We start from the raw sequence: 17872 nt of genomic DNA, 5'->3' as shown, positions 1-17872 counted from the left end.
ATGCAAATTGCTCCTTCTCAATTGTAATGTTTGAGAGATATTTACTTAGATTTCAGTTCAGGATGGATTTACTCTCATTCTTTCCCTAATTTGTATTTCAGATGCAATCAGAAAACCATCTTTGCATGTTACAAAGTATAAACTGTTGAATCCCCAAAAGTACCTCTACAAAAGTCACCATTTCTGTCTTATTGCCATATATTCAGGCTTACTTTCCCTCCATCAGAAATGCAAAAGAAGCATGAATTCAGTAATCCAATTTCTACACCTATGGACCAAATTGAGTGGAGAAAGCCATGGGGATTTTTGTTGGTCTCTTAGCAGAGACAAGATATTTTGCTTTGCTCCTTTATTCATCCATTTTTCTCAGTACTGTCAGTTTCCAAAGCTACCCATTGGGAGCAAATGGCAGCAGTGGTTTTGAAAGTAAAGCATATACACTACCTGCTTGAAGGAGACTGGGCTCAAGACATGCTGAAAATAACCAAGAATAAGACATAAGTTTTAGGCTCCCATTCAGCAAAGAACTTAAATGTGGGTTGAATGCTAAGCATGTGCTTTGCGGAGAAGGGAGGGACTTAACCATATGCTTAAAATTAAACAAGAGTTTTAATATATTGCTAATTGAGGATTTTATTTTATTTTGGGGGTATACTGATTTGCTAGATCATATGCACAGCATAGGTGTGAGTCTGTATTTTATTGATCTTGGACAGTTAAATTCCAATCTCCATTCTAATCCCTTGCTCAAAACTTTGTCAAACAAATTCCTCCCACCCTGAAATTTTCTCAGCTCAATTCAACTCAAAGATGCTTTAAAAAAAAAAAAAAAAAAGAGTGAAATTGGTTGAGCCATTTTTTTAATCATTTGAGCATGGAAAGAATTACACTGTGGTCATATTTTGTTATCAGCAATTTTACAGCTGTATAACTAAAAAATGGCCGAAGCTACAAAACTTGGCATATTTGGTAGACCTTGCTGAGGCTTAGATACCAAACTAAGTTTTAGGAAGTTAAGTTTAGTTGTTTCAAAGGCAGCAATTGGAGGTCAGTAAGGTGCAACTTTTAAAATATGTATTTCATTAAAAAAATGACGTTAAAAGAATGTTAAGGTTACAAAGTCAAAATTCAGAAGTTAGGAAATGCCAGAATAAAGGTTGTCCGTGCAATTTGAATTCAGCCCCCTTGTGTGTTTGTGTTATGAGACAGTCTTTAATTACAGGATCACATACTATGTTTTTTCCATATGACCCCTGCCTCAATCCAGAGCTAACAGCTCTGCCTATAATAGCCCATTCCCTTCAGCATGGTTTATTGCTTTATTAGAATATGATCCTCCCCAGAGGGGTGGCCCATTAACTGATTTCTCTTCATTTCCCCAAACCCATGCCACTGAGACACATGTAAACAGGTCACCAGGTAATGTCTAGAAATTCCACTCAGGCTTCACCTTGCTGCACATCTGGCTGGATTCCTCTTCCCCTTCTCTGAAAGTGAATGAGTGCTCGGCTTCTAGGCTTCCCTCGTTACCTTGTTCATCTGAACGCAAGAGAGTGAGAGCAAAGAAAAAGATCTTTAGAATCTGAAAGGCAAGTTCCTCCTCTTCTGTGCAGCGTGACACCGGCAGCTGGGCCGTCGGCATGGAAAGCCCATCAGCAGAGAGCTACAGAAGCAGGCACTAGCTGTAAACCCCCCAGGCTCTGGACAAGTGAGCTTCTGGCTCCTCCAACCAGCACATATGGGGTGGAATCCTACACGCACTGAAGTCAATGGGAGTTTTACCAGGGACTTTGTGGGAGCAGAATTTCCCCCAGGCTGTGTATCTGGCAGCTCTTCCCCATCTGCCCCACTTATCCCTACTCCCACACTGGAGACGAGAGGGGAACAGGTCACGTCTTCCTTCCAGGCCAGCACCTAACACAGCTTCCGAGCCCTGTGGAGAAGAGACTTTTAATGTGACTTGTAGGCCGGGCTCGCGCCCTCAGCCTGACACTCAAAAGGACTGGAAAAGGGGGGGGGGGGACATAAACCAGCTGCTCCCTATATCTGACTCCAATTCACAGGGTTCACCTGGGGGTCATGTCCCTCATGATCAACCTAGCCTGATGGACCCCCATCCCCATCCGTCCTGCCTCATTCCTCAACTGCCGCCAACTGTCACACCCTCTGGTAGAACCTTCTCCCTCGGTCTCTGTGACATCGCTGGCTGGCACCCCCCAGCACCCAGCCTGGGTGAGAAACCTCTCCCTACACGGCACACCGGCAGTACAGTCTGGGCAGCATTAGGAGAAGGATGGGCCAGCACTTAGAGTGCAAGCAAGGCTCTCAGGAAACCCAAGTAGGATTCCTTGCTCTGCCTCAGCCTTCCTGTGTGACCTTGGTCTCATCAATTTGTCTCACTGTGCCTCAGTTCCCCACACTGCCCTACCTGAGTGTGGTGCTGAGAGGATAAATGCACTGAAGATGCTCAGATACCATGGTGACGGAAGCCAGAGATAGACTCAAGGAATTAATGGCCATCCAGAGCCAATGGAATGTGGAGATGTCAGAACGAGCAGACTGAGCATTGACATGGTTAACATAAGGGTAATGAGCAAGGGAATAAAGGCCCATGTGGATGATGATAGCAGGGAAGAAAAGGAAAACCGCCTCCCTCCTGCGTAGCTAGATGAAACTGCATCTAGATCCCAGGACTGGGAAATGCTTGCAAAGCTTTCTAGAAAACTGCAGCACTACAAAATCCCTATCCCTACAGTGCACTAGCTCAACCTAAAAGCACCAGTCCCTTGACCCCTGAAGTCATCCACTCCTACCTTCTTTGATGAGCAAGCCAAAAAATGGCCCCAAAAAAATCAATCCATAGCTCATATCCCACAAATCCCTGGACCTCAAAAGGATTATGGGATATCTAGGGCTATTTTCTGACCATTTATTGGATAGTGGACCAACAAGGCTTGAGAACCACTGACTCAGTGACGCCAGTTAGATGTTAAATGGCCAGTTATATATGTAAATTACCACAACTTTGTATACAGATTTGTCTCTGCACTCCAGCTATTCCCAGCTCTGGGAATAGCCCACTGGGAACAGAAGAAACCAGAGCTAAGTCGGTGCATCCCTGAAGTTGCTATAACTTTGCCCCCAACTATCCCCAGAATGAGGCTTAAAGCCACCATTGCCTGTTCCCTGGGGTCTTGTGCCAAGCACTGCTCAGTCAGAGCGGAGAATCAGGGGCAGTGGGCCCAGTTTTACTCTCATTGACAGTGGTGTAAAGCAGGAGCGACTCCTTTGAAGTCAATGGAGCTATACTGGTGTCGCTGAGAGGAGAGTCAAGCCCAAGCACACAAACTGCCTGCTTTGAACATGCAAGTAGTGGATTGCGCTAATGCTTACCGGACTGGGCTGTTGTGCTCTGGAGGGAAGAAGTATCACACTGGCTGCCTGAATAAGCCCAATGCAATGCTGCGCTTCGGCAGACAGTGAGCTGAACGGTGCCTTGAGCCTTGCGTAAGAGGTCAATCACCGTATTGCGCGTCAAACCAGACACTAAATCTCCATTCACCTGGAAAGCACACAAAGACAAATGCCTTTACAGCCCTGGAGCAGAAGGGTTTCATATCGCACACTGGCATGGAGCACGTGTGCACACCTCGCCCGCAACTCAATTGGCTCTGATTGTCCGCATCCCCTTCACTGTTAATAACTCAGTAAAACCTCTCTCCTAGGTAGGCCTTTGTATAGAGCAGTACCACCAGACAGCCACCACCCTCTAGGAACTGACACATTTTCAGTTTTCCATGTTTTGCCCCTTTATCCAATGGAAAGAAGAGAGAAAGGGAGCTGTGGGGATGAAATATGAACAAGAACAAATTTGGGGATATGGGGTTTTTTCAGCTTTTTGTTAAAAAGAGGGAAAAATTTGGGAAGAAAAACAAAACAAAATCTGCAAATGTTCGGTCTGGAGCAAGAGGCCATTTTCTGCTGGAAATGTGTGACCAGCTCTTCACTGATCCACCCCCTGCGCTCCCTGGGGTGCCCTCCTGCATCCCTCCCAACCTTCCTGGCAGTCGGCCCCAGCCTACACAGGAGTCCTCCTCATCCTGGACTCCTCTGTCCTCCAGATTGCTCCCTCTGTGAAATCCCCACCATCTCCTCCCTCCTCCCCACACTTGCCATCCCCAGCGCCGCCCCCGCCCCCCCAACCTGTCACTAAGCGGGGGGGAGGGGGGAGAGGGAGGAGGGAGGAGAAACCGTAGCTCCTGCCAGTGCTGCCCCTCCTGGCTTGGCCAGACTTCTGCTCTGCAGTCACTCAGCCAAGATTGGGGTGTGGGGGGAGAGGGGAAGAAGCCAAGGCAGGCAGGGAGTTGAGCTCTGCAGAGAGAAGCCCCAGCAGGGGACAGAGTGACTTGTACAGGCAGCAGGCTGCAGTGCAGCTGCCTCCCACCTACCTGAGCCCAGGGACATGTTGCTCCACAAAGCAGCTTCAGACTTTCCTCTTCACCTCACTCTACTGCCTGCCTTCCCCACCCCCGCTCACTCTCCCCGTGGCCAGCCAGAAGTTAGAGAGGACACAGATAACACTGCTGCCTCATAGGCTGGAAGTTGTGGAGGGCAATATATCTCCCCTCCCCCACAATCCTGCCCATGCCCATCACTCTGGTATCTGGGTCTCTGTCAGCCTGGCTGTTTAATTAGCTATTATCATTACAACGGCTGGCGTGTGCAGTCTCTGCAGAGAGTTGCTCAGCATTTCGATCTGGGGTTTTGCTGTCTCAAGCTAACTCATTAACAGAAGCCACTACAGAGAGGCCAGCTGATGTGAGTCACAGAAGCAGGTCAACCCTTTTCTAGAAACTAGCGGCCTAACGCAGGCAGTAGCACAGATACACCTCCTTTGCAGTAACTGGTGCCTGCCCTTTCGGGAAGCACTATGCCCAGGAGTAGGGATCTGCAGGGTTTTGTAGATTAGGAAACTCAGCTGCAGCCAGGCTAGCACCCCCACACCCCCGAGAGCCTTCCCACACTTTTGACATTTGCCCAGGCAGGCGGCAAGTCACGGGAACCCCCAATTATGATCTGATTACAGTGATCATGTTCAGTGTTTGGTTATGACTGCACAGCGTAACACAAACTCTCCCTAAACTTCCAGGGCAAATCTAGACCAAAGCAGCAAAGCCAAACGTTACCTTTAGTAAGATGTCACCCACTTGAAGCCTCCCGTCGAGATCAGCGATACTTCCCGGGCTGATGGCTTTAATTAGAATAGCCCGGCCATTTCTGCCACCTACCAGCGCAAATCCCAGGCTCCCGTTGGCAGTTTTCTCCAGCTCAATCTTAATGATGCAGTCCTGCAATACAGAAAGGCCCTGCTCAAAATGGAGCTAAGTCAGGAGCCAGATGAACTGACAGTGATCGTGACTGGAAATTCCTAATGTGCCCTTCACCCTACAGGATACAATGCGCTTTACAATCTTCACTCATTGATGGTATAAATTATAGGGCAAAGTCTTCTCTTGCATAGACACACAAAGGGACTTAAATGGCAGCTGCACATACGTACCAAAGAGATGGTATGATAGATATTTCCATAAAAAATAAACTTATTAAAACAATTAAAGTGTCTTGGGGGAAAAGCCCACCGACACAAACCCTTAAAAGCAAGAAAATGGCTAGTTCAGGGATCCTTCTTTAACAGGTCAAATTTCACTGATGGGTAAGTCACATATACCTCCAAAATGTACAGTAACACAATACACAGCCTCTCCACTGGACTATAATGCAAAACCTTAGCCTCAGCAACACCACTATTCATGTCTGTTAGGCATTTGTGCACCAGTAGATAGTATGATGAGTTACTTTCACAGGCAGAAGTTTGAGGTCAGAGTTAAGGTTTTGGCAGACAAACTTATATCAAGTGCAATGCCCTGGAAATGTTTAAATTTTGTTCCTGAAAAATATGTAGAGTACATTGATAATGAGGCACATTCTCTAACACTTGTGGCAATCTGTTCCACTCCAAAAGACAAAGAATTGCTCTTCAGAAATATTTTAATGAGCTACCCGGATACAGATGATGATGATGCAGGAGATGAGATTGAGATGATGTAGGAGAATCCAGTGATTGGGGGCGGGGGGGGGGGGTAGCTTCATCAGAAGCAGGGAAGTCATTCCAATTTCCCCTTGAGTTTGGTGGTTGAATTTTAACAAGAGGCTCCCAGAAGCCCCCTCCAGCAAACCACCAGCTGCATAACACTAGCAAATACATCACCATAAAAATTCCACCCCCAAAATGGGCAATTTTAATTTCAAGCCACTTTGCAGTCCTGATATTTTTGCAGAAATGAGTATCTGCAGTGAGACATGGAAATGTTGTCCATTTCAGTGGGAAGACTGATTTTCCTGTGAATACACATTTCTAATCTGGAAATTCAAAATTTCAAATACGTCACCTCTCCTGCTGGCAAGTCAGACTATATTTTTAAGATAAAGCCATTTTGGTCCAAAAATATTTGTAAAATTCCACAGGTTTATCACACCCTGGACCAGTTCAACAATCTCATAATGACATGCAGAAATCTCACGTTCCAAGGAGTTCTGGGGACTCTCACACTGCAAAGGTGTTTCACAGCCCTAGTTATATTCATTTCTGCAGAATCCCCAGATGTACTGTTAGATCTCTAGCGTCTGTGCCATTTTCCTTCTCTGTTCGGGCTCGATCTTGTGAGGAGCTGGAAACGCTAAACTCCTTGTGAGTGCTCCCAAGAGGGCACTGTGTATGATCAGAGTTTTTTATACTACAGCGCTAGTAATATAGCGATATTACACATAGAAAAATAGCAGTAGAGGGACCTAGTCCTGTGAGTGGCTCAGCACCTTCAAGCCAGTGATTGCTCTGCACCTCACGAGCTATGGCCCTCATGGAATATGCTTACACTTGCAATGGAACAGAAGATAAAGCAAATACATTCAGTGTCACTGTAGAAAATCCCACTGCCGAAATCTGTATCGAGATCCTTCTGTTCGGCAGGCTGCCTGGCACTTGATAAAATGATGACTTACCTCATAATCTGCTGAGTCAGATGTGCTTTGCTCAACACCACCACTTTCTTCCTCCGAGTGCTTTGCTGTGAGAAAGCAGGATGGGTTCTTACAAAGCTGCATTAGCGGTAGGTTTTACAATGTAACACTGGACATCACACTATTAGACATAATGCAAGTTATTTTTGTTTTCACAAGCAAAAGACCACCACCAAAAACTCACTCTGCACTTACACGGTTTGCTTGTTCAGTTCCACTTCTTCAGCTGTTAACTGAACCCTGTGCCTGTCCTCTACTGTCTTTTTACCTCCCACATAGCAGTTTCCCAAGCAACCCTTAAAGCTGCACGTCACAGGGTCGGAAACATCAGTTGGACAACTGATAATGTACAAAAATGTTCTCTGATACTCCAGGGGAGGCCGTTTTGCTTACTAATAATTAATCTTTTCCATTCACAGCCAGAAGCACTTGCAGATTTTCTTTTTCTTTGAAAGAGATGGCATGAAACGTTACAAAGCCAGATTGAGAAATGCAAAGTAATTTCCTTACTATGTTGACGGGGTAGATGTTGTTCTTGGAGACTCACATTTTCATTTGAGAGAGATACTTTGACTTCCTCTGGCTCAGCAGGTGGCTCTAAAAAACAAGCGCGTAGATTCGCTATAGCTGATAGGCATCCTGCTAAATTTAATGTATGTGAGAGAGTGCAGACTAGGGTTTAGATTAGCCAACTAGTTGCCAGGACTCCTGGATTCTAATCTCAGCTCCAGTACTGACTCACTGTATGACCCTGGATGAGACACTTGGGGTATGTCTATAATGCAATGAAAAACCCGTGGCTGGCCTGTTCCAACCAACTCAGGCTTGCATGGGGCTTGGGCTGCAGGGCTGTTTCACTGCAGTATAGACTTCCAGGCGCAGGCTGGAGCCTGGGCTCTGGGACACTGCGAGGTGGGAGGGTCCCACAGCTCCGGCTCCAGCCAGGGGTGTCTAGTTGCTGTGACATAGAGTCCCTGTCCTGTGCTTAAATTTCCTCATTTGCACAATGGTATAATTAATACTTGCATAACTCATGAGTATATCATGCAGTTTAATCACCATAATTAATGTTTTTAAAATGCTGACAACAAGCACAGCGCAAAGTTAACGTTATCTTTGATGAGTGCAGTCAAGTCGGGTCAATTTGCTAAGGGAATGAATAGTATGTGTTTGTGAGTGTATATGTGAAAAGGCAATGTATGTAGATATATAGCTTTACAGTACACTATATTCCCTAAAAAAAAACCAATGAGGAGTCCTTGTGGCACCTTAGAGACTAAAAAAATGTATTTGGGCATAAGCTTTTGTGGGCTAAAACCCACTTCATCAGATGCATGGAGTGGAAAATACAGTAGGCGGGTATAAATACACAGGCCAGTCCTCACTTACAGACAGCCCCCCAACCTGAAGCAAATACTCACCAGCAACTACACACCACACAACAAAAACACTAACCCAGGAACCAGTACCTGCAACAAACCCCATTGCCAACTCTGTCCACATATCTATTCAAGGGACTCCATCATAGGACCTAACCACATCAGCCATGCCATCAGGGGCTCGTTCACCTGCACATCTATATGCTATCATGTGCCAGCAATGCCCCTCTGCATGTACATTGGCCAAACTGGACAATCTCTACGCAAAAGAATAAATGGATACAAATCAGACCTCAAGATTGATAACATTCAAAAACCAGTAGGAGAACACTTCAATCTCCCTGGACACTGAATAACAGACTTAAAAGTGGCAATTCTTCAACAAAAAAACTTCAAAAACAGACTCCAACGAGAAACTGCAGAATTGGAATTAATTTGCAAACTGGACATCTCAAATTAGGCCTGAACAGAGACTGGGAGTGGATGGGTCATTGCAAAAACTAATTTCCCTCTGCTGATACTCACACCTTCTTGTCAACTGTTTGAAATGGGCCACCTTGATTGCATTGGCCTCATTAGCACTACAAAAGTGATTTTCCCTCCCTAGGTATTCACCCCTTCTTGTCAACTGTTGAGAATAGGCCACTTCCACCTTAATTTAATTGAATTGTTAGCAGTGATCCCTCACTTGGTAAGGCAACTCCCATCTTTTCATGTGCTGTGTATTTATACCTGCCTACTGTATTTTCCACTCCCTGCACCTGATGAAGTGGGTTTTAGCCCATGAAAGCTTATGCCCAAATAAATTTGTTAGTCTCTAAGGTGCCACAAGGACTCCTCGTTGTTTTTGCTGATACAGACTAACACGGCTACCACTCTGAAAACTGTATTTCCTGTTCCTTTCTGGTTTTGAGTTTTGCATTATTATCCCTTAGCAACTTTCACTGGCTTCACTATGTGGGTTTTTTATGTTTGAATTATATAAGCAATAAATGTTCTATTGTGTTATTATGGAACTCAAATAATGTAAATTAGTACATTCATAGGCCAGAAGGGACCACTATGATAATCTAACAGACGTCCTTATAACACAGGCTATAGGACTTCCCTGTATAAATTCCTGTTTAAAATACAGCAGATCTTTTAGAAAAACATACAATCTTGATTTAAAATTTTTCTCTGATAGAGAATCCACCACATTCCGAGGTAAATTGTTCCAGGAGTTCCAATTGTCCACACTGTTAAAAAATTGCATATTATTTCTAGTCTGAATTTTTCTAGCTTTAACTTCCAGTCATTGGATTTTTTATACCTCTGGCTGCTCGATTGAAGAGCCTTTTATTATCAGCTTTTTGTTGTTCATGTAGGTACTTATAGACTGACCAAGTCACCCCTGAACCTTCTCTTTGTTAATCTAAAGAGATTGAGCTCCTGAAGGCTATCACTATAAGGCATGGGTTTTCCCCCGAATCTTTTAATCATTCTCATGGCTCTTCTCTGAACCTTCTGCAATTTACCAATATCCTTCTTGCATTGTGGCCACCATCACTGGACACCAGGGGTCGTACCGGGGCCAAATACAGAGGTAATAAAACCTCCCTACTTCTTCTCAAGATTCCCGTTTATACATCCAATGATTGTATTAGCTTTTTTGGCCATGGTGTTGCATATAAGGAAGGTGTTACCTTGTCAACACAATAAATGCACTGAGAAGCAAATTATTATTATTTTTAAAAGGGCTTTGCTAAAAGGAATCATTTGGGATTATAAAAAGAATATGTAATCAAGGAGATGAAATTTATTGCACCTTTGTGTTGTTTATCATCACAATAATACATCTATGGAAAGAGAATAACTGGTTTTGAAAGCGTCCTGGGAAAATTCATGGAAAGTTAAAGTCTCAATAAGATGAATGAAATATGGGCTGGTGAGACATTTTGGTCCAGAAGTGACTTTTTCAGTTGTTCCTCATGTAGATAAAGATTTCAGGTAGCCAATCAGGCATCAGAAACATCATTACTTGACTTAGGCCTCACCTACATTCAGGTTTTGCACCAATTTAACTAAAACAGTTGAAAACCAGATTTAGTTACATCCATGCAACCCCCTAGTGCAGATGCAATTATAGTGCTAAAAAGGGATTTATAACAGCACAGTTTGTTTCTGTTTTTCTATCAGTGTGGTTACACTGGTGCAGTGTAGACAAGGCCTTAGATGACCAATCACATTGTGCAACAGTGAAGTATGGATAGAAAATAGTCAAAACAGTCTTAGTGAATCGTTTGCAATCAACCCAGAGACTAAAATATGTTTGCAGAAAACTTCCATCCAGACTGTCTGAACAATGAACAAATTCACCAAAATCTGAGCGTGGAGAATTCAAACATGGGTTAAATTCCTTGAACAAATTATTCTTGGCCAATAGTTCACCGAGTTCTACATTTTCTCTCTTTTGGTAAAGTGCTGTGTAATTCTGTTCTCACCGTGGGTGTGATTTTAGTAGAAATAATAAATTAAAAGTGGTAATTTATCCATTGCATATTTTAAAATGCAACGTATCAACATAGACATGTGGTTAGTGAGATGAAGGCAGCTGGGAGATTAAGGGAGTTCACCAGCGAAGGAATGCAGGTAACTAGGGTTGTTGTTTTCCTTCCCTTAGCTTACAGGTACTCTACAAGGAAGAAGCACAATAGGAGGAAAATGGTGTGCCGCTAACAACATTGCTAGCTCTTCCTTTGCCTGCAGGGGTGGCCTGGCCAACCAGGTGTCCTCCTGACCATGGAAGCTTTTATCCAGGTCCTTGTCTTGACTTGCTGGGAATACAGCCTGCATGTCCCTGCCAATGAAAGCCAGGCATGAGGAACCACCTGGTGTCTGTTGATGGAGTCCCTCGGGAAGCAGGTAAGAAAGCTGCAGGAGGAGATGGTACATCGTGTAGCATCCAGGAGCATGAGGACTATGAGGATGCACATGGAGATGTCCAGGATGGAGGATGTTAGCTGACTACAGATTGCTACAGCAGCACCAGAGAAGGAAGGCGCCTCTGCAGGAAAGAGACTGGCTGCCGGCCGCAGTAGACAGTGCTCCACCCCCATCCAGGTTCCCCATCCTTCGCAGTCAAGAACCAGTATGCTGTACTGGCAACAGGCAGTGAGGGGCAAACCCCAATGGCTGAAGAGAAGGTGCCACCTGCCCCCAAAGCTGAGAGGGTCATGGCCACCAGACCCAAGAGGAGGCAGCATAGGGTACTAGTGGTCTGTGACTCCCTTCTGAGGAGGCTGGAGACATCCATCTGCTGACCTGACATGAAGTCCCAGGAAGTCTGCTGCCTGCCTGGAGTCCACGTACAAGACATTATGGAAAGGTTATTGAGACTCTGATCCACTGATCCTGGAAACATTATCCCTCTAAGCAGTGCCCCATGCTGCTTATCCACATTGGCACTAATGAAACTGCCGGGTACGACCCTGAGCAGATCAGCAGTGACTACAGGGTTCTGGGGGTGAGACTGAAGGAGTTGGGGGTGAGGCTATGTTCTCGTTCATCCTCTCGGTTGAGGGTAAGGGCCCAGGCAGGAGCACACATCCTGAAGATGAATGCATGGCTGTGCAGATGGTGTCGACAGGTGGGCTTTGGCTTCCTTGACCATGTGATGCTGGGAAGAGATGGGGTCCACCTGACTAAGAAGGGGAAGAGCATCTTTGGACACCAACTTGCCAACTTTGTGAGGAAGGCTTAACTAGGTTCAAAGGGGGGCAGATAAACCCATAGATAAGCATAAAAAGGCGACTTTAACAAAGGGTTAGATGTTGGGAGTGGGAGCAGAAATTTTTCTTACAATTGGAGTCATGGGAGCAATAACAAGGAAATCATTGGGGGAATCTGCTCAACATCTTAGATGTCTATATACAAATGCAAGGAGTATGTGGAATACACAGGAAGAACTGGAAGTATTAGTACACAAGCTAAATTATGACTTATTTGGCATCACAGAGACTTGGAGGATAAATCTTATGACAGGAATATTGGCATAGAGGGGTATAGCTTTTTCAGGAAGGACAGGCAGGGAAAAAGTGAGGAGGTGTTGCACTGTACACCAAGAATATATTAACACTTGTTCTGAGGTCCAGCAGGAGGGGAGAGGCAGAGCAGTTGAAAGTCTCGGAGTAAAGATAAAAGGGAAAAAAAGAGGGGTGACGTCATGGTAAGGGTCTCCTATAGACCATTAAATCAGGAAGAGGAGGTGGATGAGGCATTTCTAAAACAACCGCAATATCCAAAGCACAAGACCTGCTAGTAATGGGAACCTTCAGCTTCCCAGACATCAGTTGGAAAAGTTATACAGCAAAATACAAATTTTCCAGTAAGTTCTTGGAAGCTATTAGGGACAATTTTTTTATTCAGAAAGTGGAGGAAGTAGCCAGGGGGGCAGCCATTTTAGACTTGCTTCAGACCAACAGTGGAATTGGTTGCAAATCTGAAGGTGGAAGGCAATTTGGGTGAAATTGATTCTAAGGAAAAGAAGGAGCAAAGGCAGCAGAATAAGGACAACAGACTCCAAAAAGAAGACTTTAATAAAACTCAGAAAACTGGTAGGTAAGGTCCCAGGGGAAGAAAGGATAAAGGAGAGCTGGCAGTTTCTCAAGGAGACAATATTAAAGACAAACTGCAAACTACCCCTGTGCAAAGGAAAGATAGGAAGAATAATAAAAGACCAATATGGCTCCATCAGGAGCTGTTTAATCACATGCAGAATCACAAAGGAATCCTACAAAATGTGGAAACACAGACAAATTGCTCAGAGGGGAATAAAAGAATAGCACAAGCATGTAGGGACAAATACAGAAAGGGGAAGGCACAAAAGGAGTCACACCTAGCTAGGGACATAAAAGGTATTTAGAAGAGGTTCCTTAAATACATTAGGAGCAAGAGAAGAGGAAGGAAATTGTAGGTCTTCTACTTAGTGGGGAAGGAGAGGTAATAACTGATGACATCAAGGTTTTTAATGCTGATTGTGCGTCAGTCTTCACTAAAAAGATTAATGGCGATCAGACACTCAACACAATTAATTTAACAATGAGGGGGAAAGAATGCAAGCCAAACAGGGAAAGAACAATTTCAAGAATATTTAGATAAGTTAAATGTATTCAAGTCGGTAGGGCCTGATGAAATTCATCCTAGGGTACATAAGGAACCAGCTGAAGCAATCTCAGAACCATTAGCAATTATCTTTGAGAACTCATGGAGGCTGAGTGAGGTGCCAGAAGACTGGAGAAGGGCAAACATAGTACCTATCTTTAAAAACAGGAACAGAGAGGACCCAGGGAGTTATAGACCCATCAGCCTAACTTCGATACCTGGAAAGATACTGAAATAAATGATTAAACAATCAATTTGTAAGCACCTAGAGGACAATAGGATTAGAAGAAATGGCCAGCACGGATTTATCAAGAACAAATCATGCCAAACTAACCTAATTTCTTTCTTTGATAAGGTTACAGGCTTAGTGGATGGGGAGAAGCTGTAGAAATGCTATATCTTGATTTTAGTAAGGCTTTTGACAGAGTCCCACATGACAGTCTCATAAGGAAACTATGGAAATGTGGTCTAGAAGAAATTACTATAAGGTGGGTGCAAAACTGGCTAAAAGACCATAATCAAAAAGTAAATATCAATGGTTTGCTGTCAAACTAGGAGTGCATATATAAAGAGGTCCCACAGGGGTCTGTTTTGTGTCCGGTACTTTTCAATAGTTTCATTAATGACTTGGATAATGGAGTGGAGAGTCTGCTTATAAAGTCCGCAGATGACACCAAGCTGGGAATGGCTCCAAACACTTTGGAGGACAGGATTAGAATTTAAAACCACCTTCAGAAACTGGAGAATTGGTCTGAAATCAACAAGATGCAAATCAATAAAGACAAGCGCAAAGTACTGAACTTAGGAAGGAAAAATCAAATGCACAATTACAAAATTGTAACTGTGTCCAGTTTGGGGTGCCTAATTTGAGGAAAGATGTAGACAAATTGGAGAGAGTCCAGAGAGAAGCAACAAAGATAATAAAAGGTTTAGAAAACCTGATTTACTTGGAAAGGTTACAAAACTGGGCATGTTTAGTCTTGAGAAAAGACGACTGAGGGGTGACTTGATAACAATCTTCAAACATGTTAAGGGCTGTTCTAAAGAGGATGGTGATCAATTGTTCTCCATGTCCACTAAAGTTAGGATGAGAAGTAATGGGCTTAATCTGCAGCAAGGCTGATTTAGGTTAGATATTAGGAAAAACTTCCTAACTCTAAGGGCAGTTAAGCTCTGGAACAGGCTTCCAAGGGAGGTTGTGGAATCCTCATCACTGGAGGTTTCTAAGAACAGGCTGGACAAAACACCTGTCAGGGATGGTCTAGGTACTTGGTGTTCTTGGTCCTGCCTCAGTCCAGAGGACTGAACATGATAATCTCTTGAGGTCCCCTCCAGCCCTACATTTCTATGAGTCTATGATTCCCACATTCAGGCCTGTATTGTGAACCCATAAATAAAAATATAACTAGCATTACTTACTATTCTGCTGCTCTGTGGGAACCACTGGATTGCCATTTCTGCCAAAAAAAAGAAAATGTTCTGAATGCTAAGAATTCCAGACTTTATAATGCAAGTATGAGTACTATATGTTTAAAAGGCATATAGTTTAGTAATATTTTTTACATCTGTACTTCCATTATTATGTTATTTTGAAAGTCATGTTTTTATAAAGAACTTACCTTTAATGAATGCATCCTACACACCATCATTTTATTCTGTTGATTGAACAGATGGGAACAGGCCAGTGATACTCAAACCTCAGTGTTTCCGGAGCCAGATTAGCAATCAACATTACCCAAAAGAGCCACAGTTATGTAAATTCATTGATTCATTTACTATAGTACTATAGATTCAACAGCTCTTCATGAGTAAGGAAACATGTGATCATAGAAAAAGCATCCTGATTGGTTAATAACTTAGATTGGTTAACAGTGAAATCACACAGTGTTTTAATATCATATGCTGCAAAGAGCCACAGGGGAGACTTTAAAGAGCCACTTGTGGCTCCCCAGCCTCAGTCTGAGTATCACTGGAATAACCCATCCAGCTCCTAACCCACTTTTCTCCCCCACCAGGCAAAATCCCTCCAATGCCTATCTCTGCAGTAATCTTTTGCTAAGAGATAAGTAAATTACTACCTCCTAATAGATGGGTAACCCAGGAGAGAAACATGAACTACAAATTACAGTTAATCTGCTACTAGATCAGAAAAAATGACCACTTCTCCTGATAAGAAATAGACACAAACTGAAACAACAAACATTCCCGGGAGTTTGGGTCTGAGTCTGAACTTGATGACTGGGGCCAGTTCTATCAGACAGATCTGGACTGGAACACTGGGAAAGCTTGGATCCAAATCCAGATTAAATTTTTCTGGTTGGATCCATAGCTACTATAAATGTTTGCCAGCGAATTGTTCTGCCATGCATTCAGCGTAACGACATGGCACTGCTCCACAGGACAGACTGACATTCTCATCCACACCAATTAAGTTGCATTAGAAAGTGATGGCTTGACAATGGGTGAGGGCTGAAAATGAAGTGATGGCTATCTGCTCCACCTAGGAGAAGACTGGTTTGTCCATGGCTCCTTGTTACCTTCACCACCACCTTCCTCACATCACAGCCAGCTATGTTAGAAAACACCCATACCGCCTCTCTCATGCACTGCCTGCTGGGTAATAATAAGCAAGGACTCCATGTTTCTAATAATAAACTGGCTCTTTATTATGAGAACTATTTACAGAGGTGCTGTAACTGCAGCAGGCATGCCAGCCATGTGCACATAGACTGGCTTCCTGGTGCCTCCTGTGAGCAATCATAGGCCTCGAATCCAGGCCCACAGGAAGTGCTCAGACCACAGCTGCCATCTAGCAGCTCACCTGAACAACCGGAGAAGGGGGCCAGCAAGGCTGTAGCTTGCATGAAGCTCCTGATTGGGGGAGACATCCAGCTTCACTAATTGGCTGGGAAGCCCTACTTAAACCAGAAAGAGGCAAAGGCAGTTGTCTGAGCAACTAGAAGACTCCTTGGCTGGCTGCTACTACAGATCTTGCCTACTTGCCTTCCTGCCTGTTCCTGTCCTCCTTATCCCAGACCCCGTCAGTTCCCAGTTCCGGCTTTCCTGCCTTGATCTAGATCCCTTTTCCTATGCCCTACGCTGACTCCAGCTTTGACCCCTGGCTTGGCAACTGGATTTGGTTCCAGGCTCCTGATTCTAACCATTAGGCCTGACTGCCGATGCCCCAGTCCCTATACCTCCTCCAAATCTTTCCCTCCTGCAAGCTGTGCTCCTCCCTCTAAGTTCCATGCAGCTTGCTACATTTCCCAAAGTACATTTAAAGTACTAAGGAGAAGTTTGTACTAAGATAATTGGCCTGAAGGTCACAACCAAGGAATAATTGGATGGCCAGCCAGTTGGCTGGGAAGAACTTGAACTCGAGTCACCTAGGATGATCCACCTACAACCTGAGAGTTCACATTGGTACTTGTTAATCAAATATGGGGCAACAGGCTGGGGTGTGTGAGGTGCTTCCACCAGTCATATTATTTCTTAACCCCCTGGAGGAAGGACTCTGAAAATGAAGTTCTCTCTGCACTAACCATAGTCTAGAATGAATTCTGCCACCTGGACTAGAAACGTTTTCCTTAGTAAATGATTCACCAGCAATTATTTTAATATTTAAAGTAATTTAGAATCAAATCCTCCCTTATACCCTCTTGCAACCCCACTGTCTCCAGAACTTGGCCCTCTAGTAATAACTAGCTCAGTGAAATTACTGTAAAACACATGTGTCTGACGAAGTGGGTATTCACCCACGAAAGCTTATGCTTCAATACATCTGTTAGTCTTAAAGGTGCCACAGGACTCTCTGTTGCTTTTTACAGTTCCAGACTAACACGGCTACCCCTCTGATACTGTAAAACAATGACATCTAAATTGGAGATTCCCCCTCCCTCAGGAGCCTGAACTAAGGCCTACACTGTGGAGACCTCCCATCAGGGCCGGCTTTAGGCCGATTCAGCTGATTCGGCTGAATTGGGCCCCGCGCAAAAAGGGCCCCGCGCTGCAGCTCTCCACCCTGCCCTCAGCTCACTTCCCCCTCCTCCCCTCCCCTGAACGCTCCGCCCCCTCCCCTGCTTCCCGTGAATGAGATTCGCGGGAAGTCTGAAAAGCAGGGGCGGGCAGGCAGCACCAGGTAAGCTGGGCTGGCGGGGGGCGCGAGAAGGGCTCCGGGGGGGCGCGAGAAGGGCTCCGGTGGGGCGCGGCCCGTTCCGGCCGAGCACGCAGGCCCCAGCGGCTCTGGGCCGGCTTGGCTCCAGCCCGGCCCCCGC

General features: G+C 44.6%; 1 protein-coding gene across 1 annotated transcript in view; it reads right to left on the bottom strand.

Moving 5' to 3' along the window:
• Positions 1-1426: 1426 nt before the first annotated feature.
• The window catches only part of FRMPD2 (FERM and PDZ domain containing 2), an 89110-nt gene continuing 72664 nt past the window's right edge, over positions 1427-17872 (bottom strand). The window contains exons 28-31 of the mRNA XM_029912968.1: positions 7060-7124; positions 5187-5348; positions 3394-3562; positions 1427-1539 (exon numbers count right to left, since the gene is read on the bottom strand). Of these exons, the coding sequence (XP_029768828.1) occupies positions 1427-1539; positions 3394-3562; positions 5187-5348; positions 7060-7124 (509 nt within the window). The remainder of the gene's footprint in view (positions 1540-3393; positions 3563-5186; positions 5349-7059; positions 7125-17872) is intronic.

The sequence above is a fragment of the Terrapene carolina genome, unplaced genomic scaffold (assembly GCF_002925995.2).
Source record: "Terrapene carolina triunguis isolate 2854851 unplaced genomic scaffold, T_m_triunguis-2.0 Scaffold402, whole genome shotgun sequence".
NCBI lineage: Eukaryota > Metazoa > Chordata > Testudines > Emydidae > Terrapene > Terrapene triunguis.
Note: the sequence above shows the minus strand (reverse complement) of the source record. Positions and strands in the feature narration are given on the sequence as shown.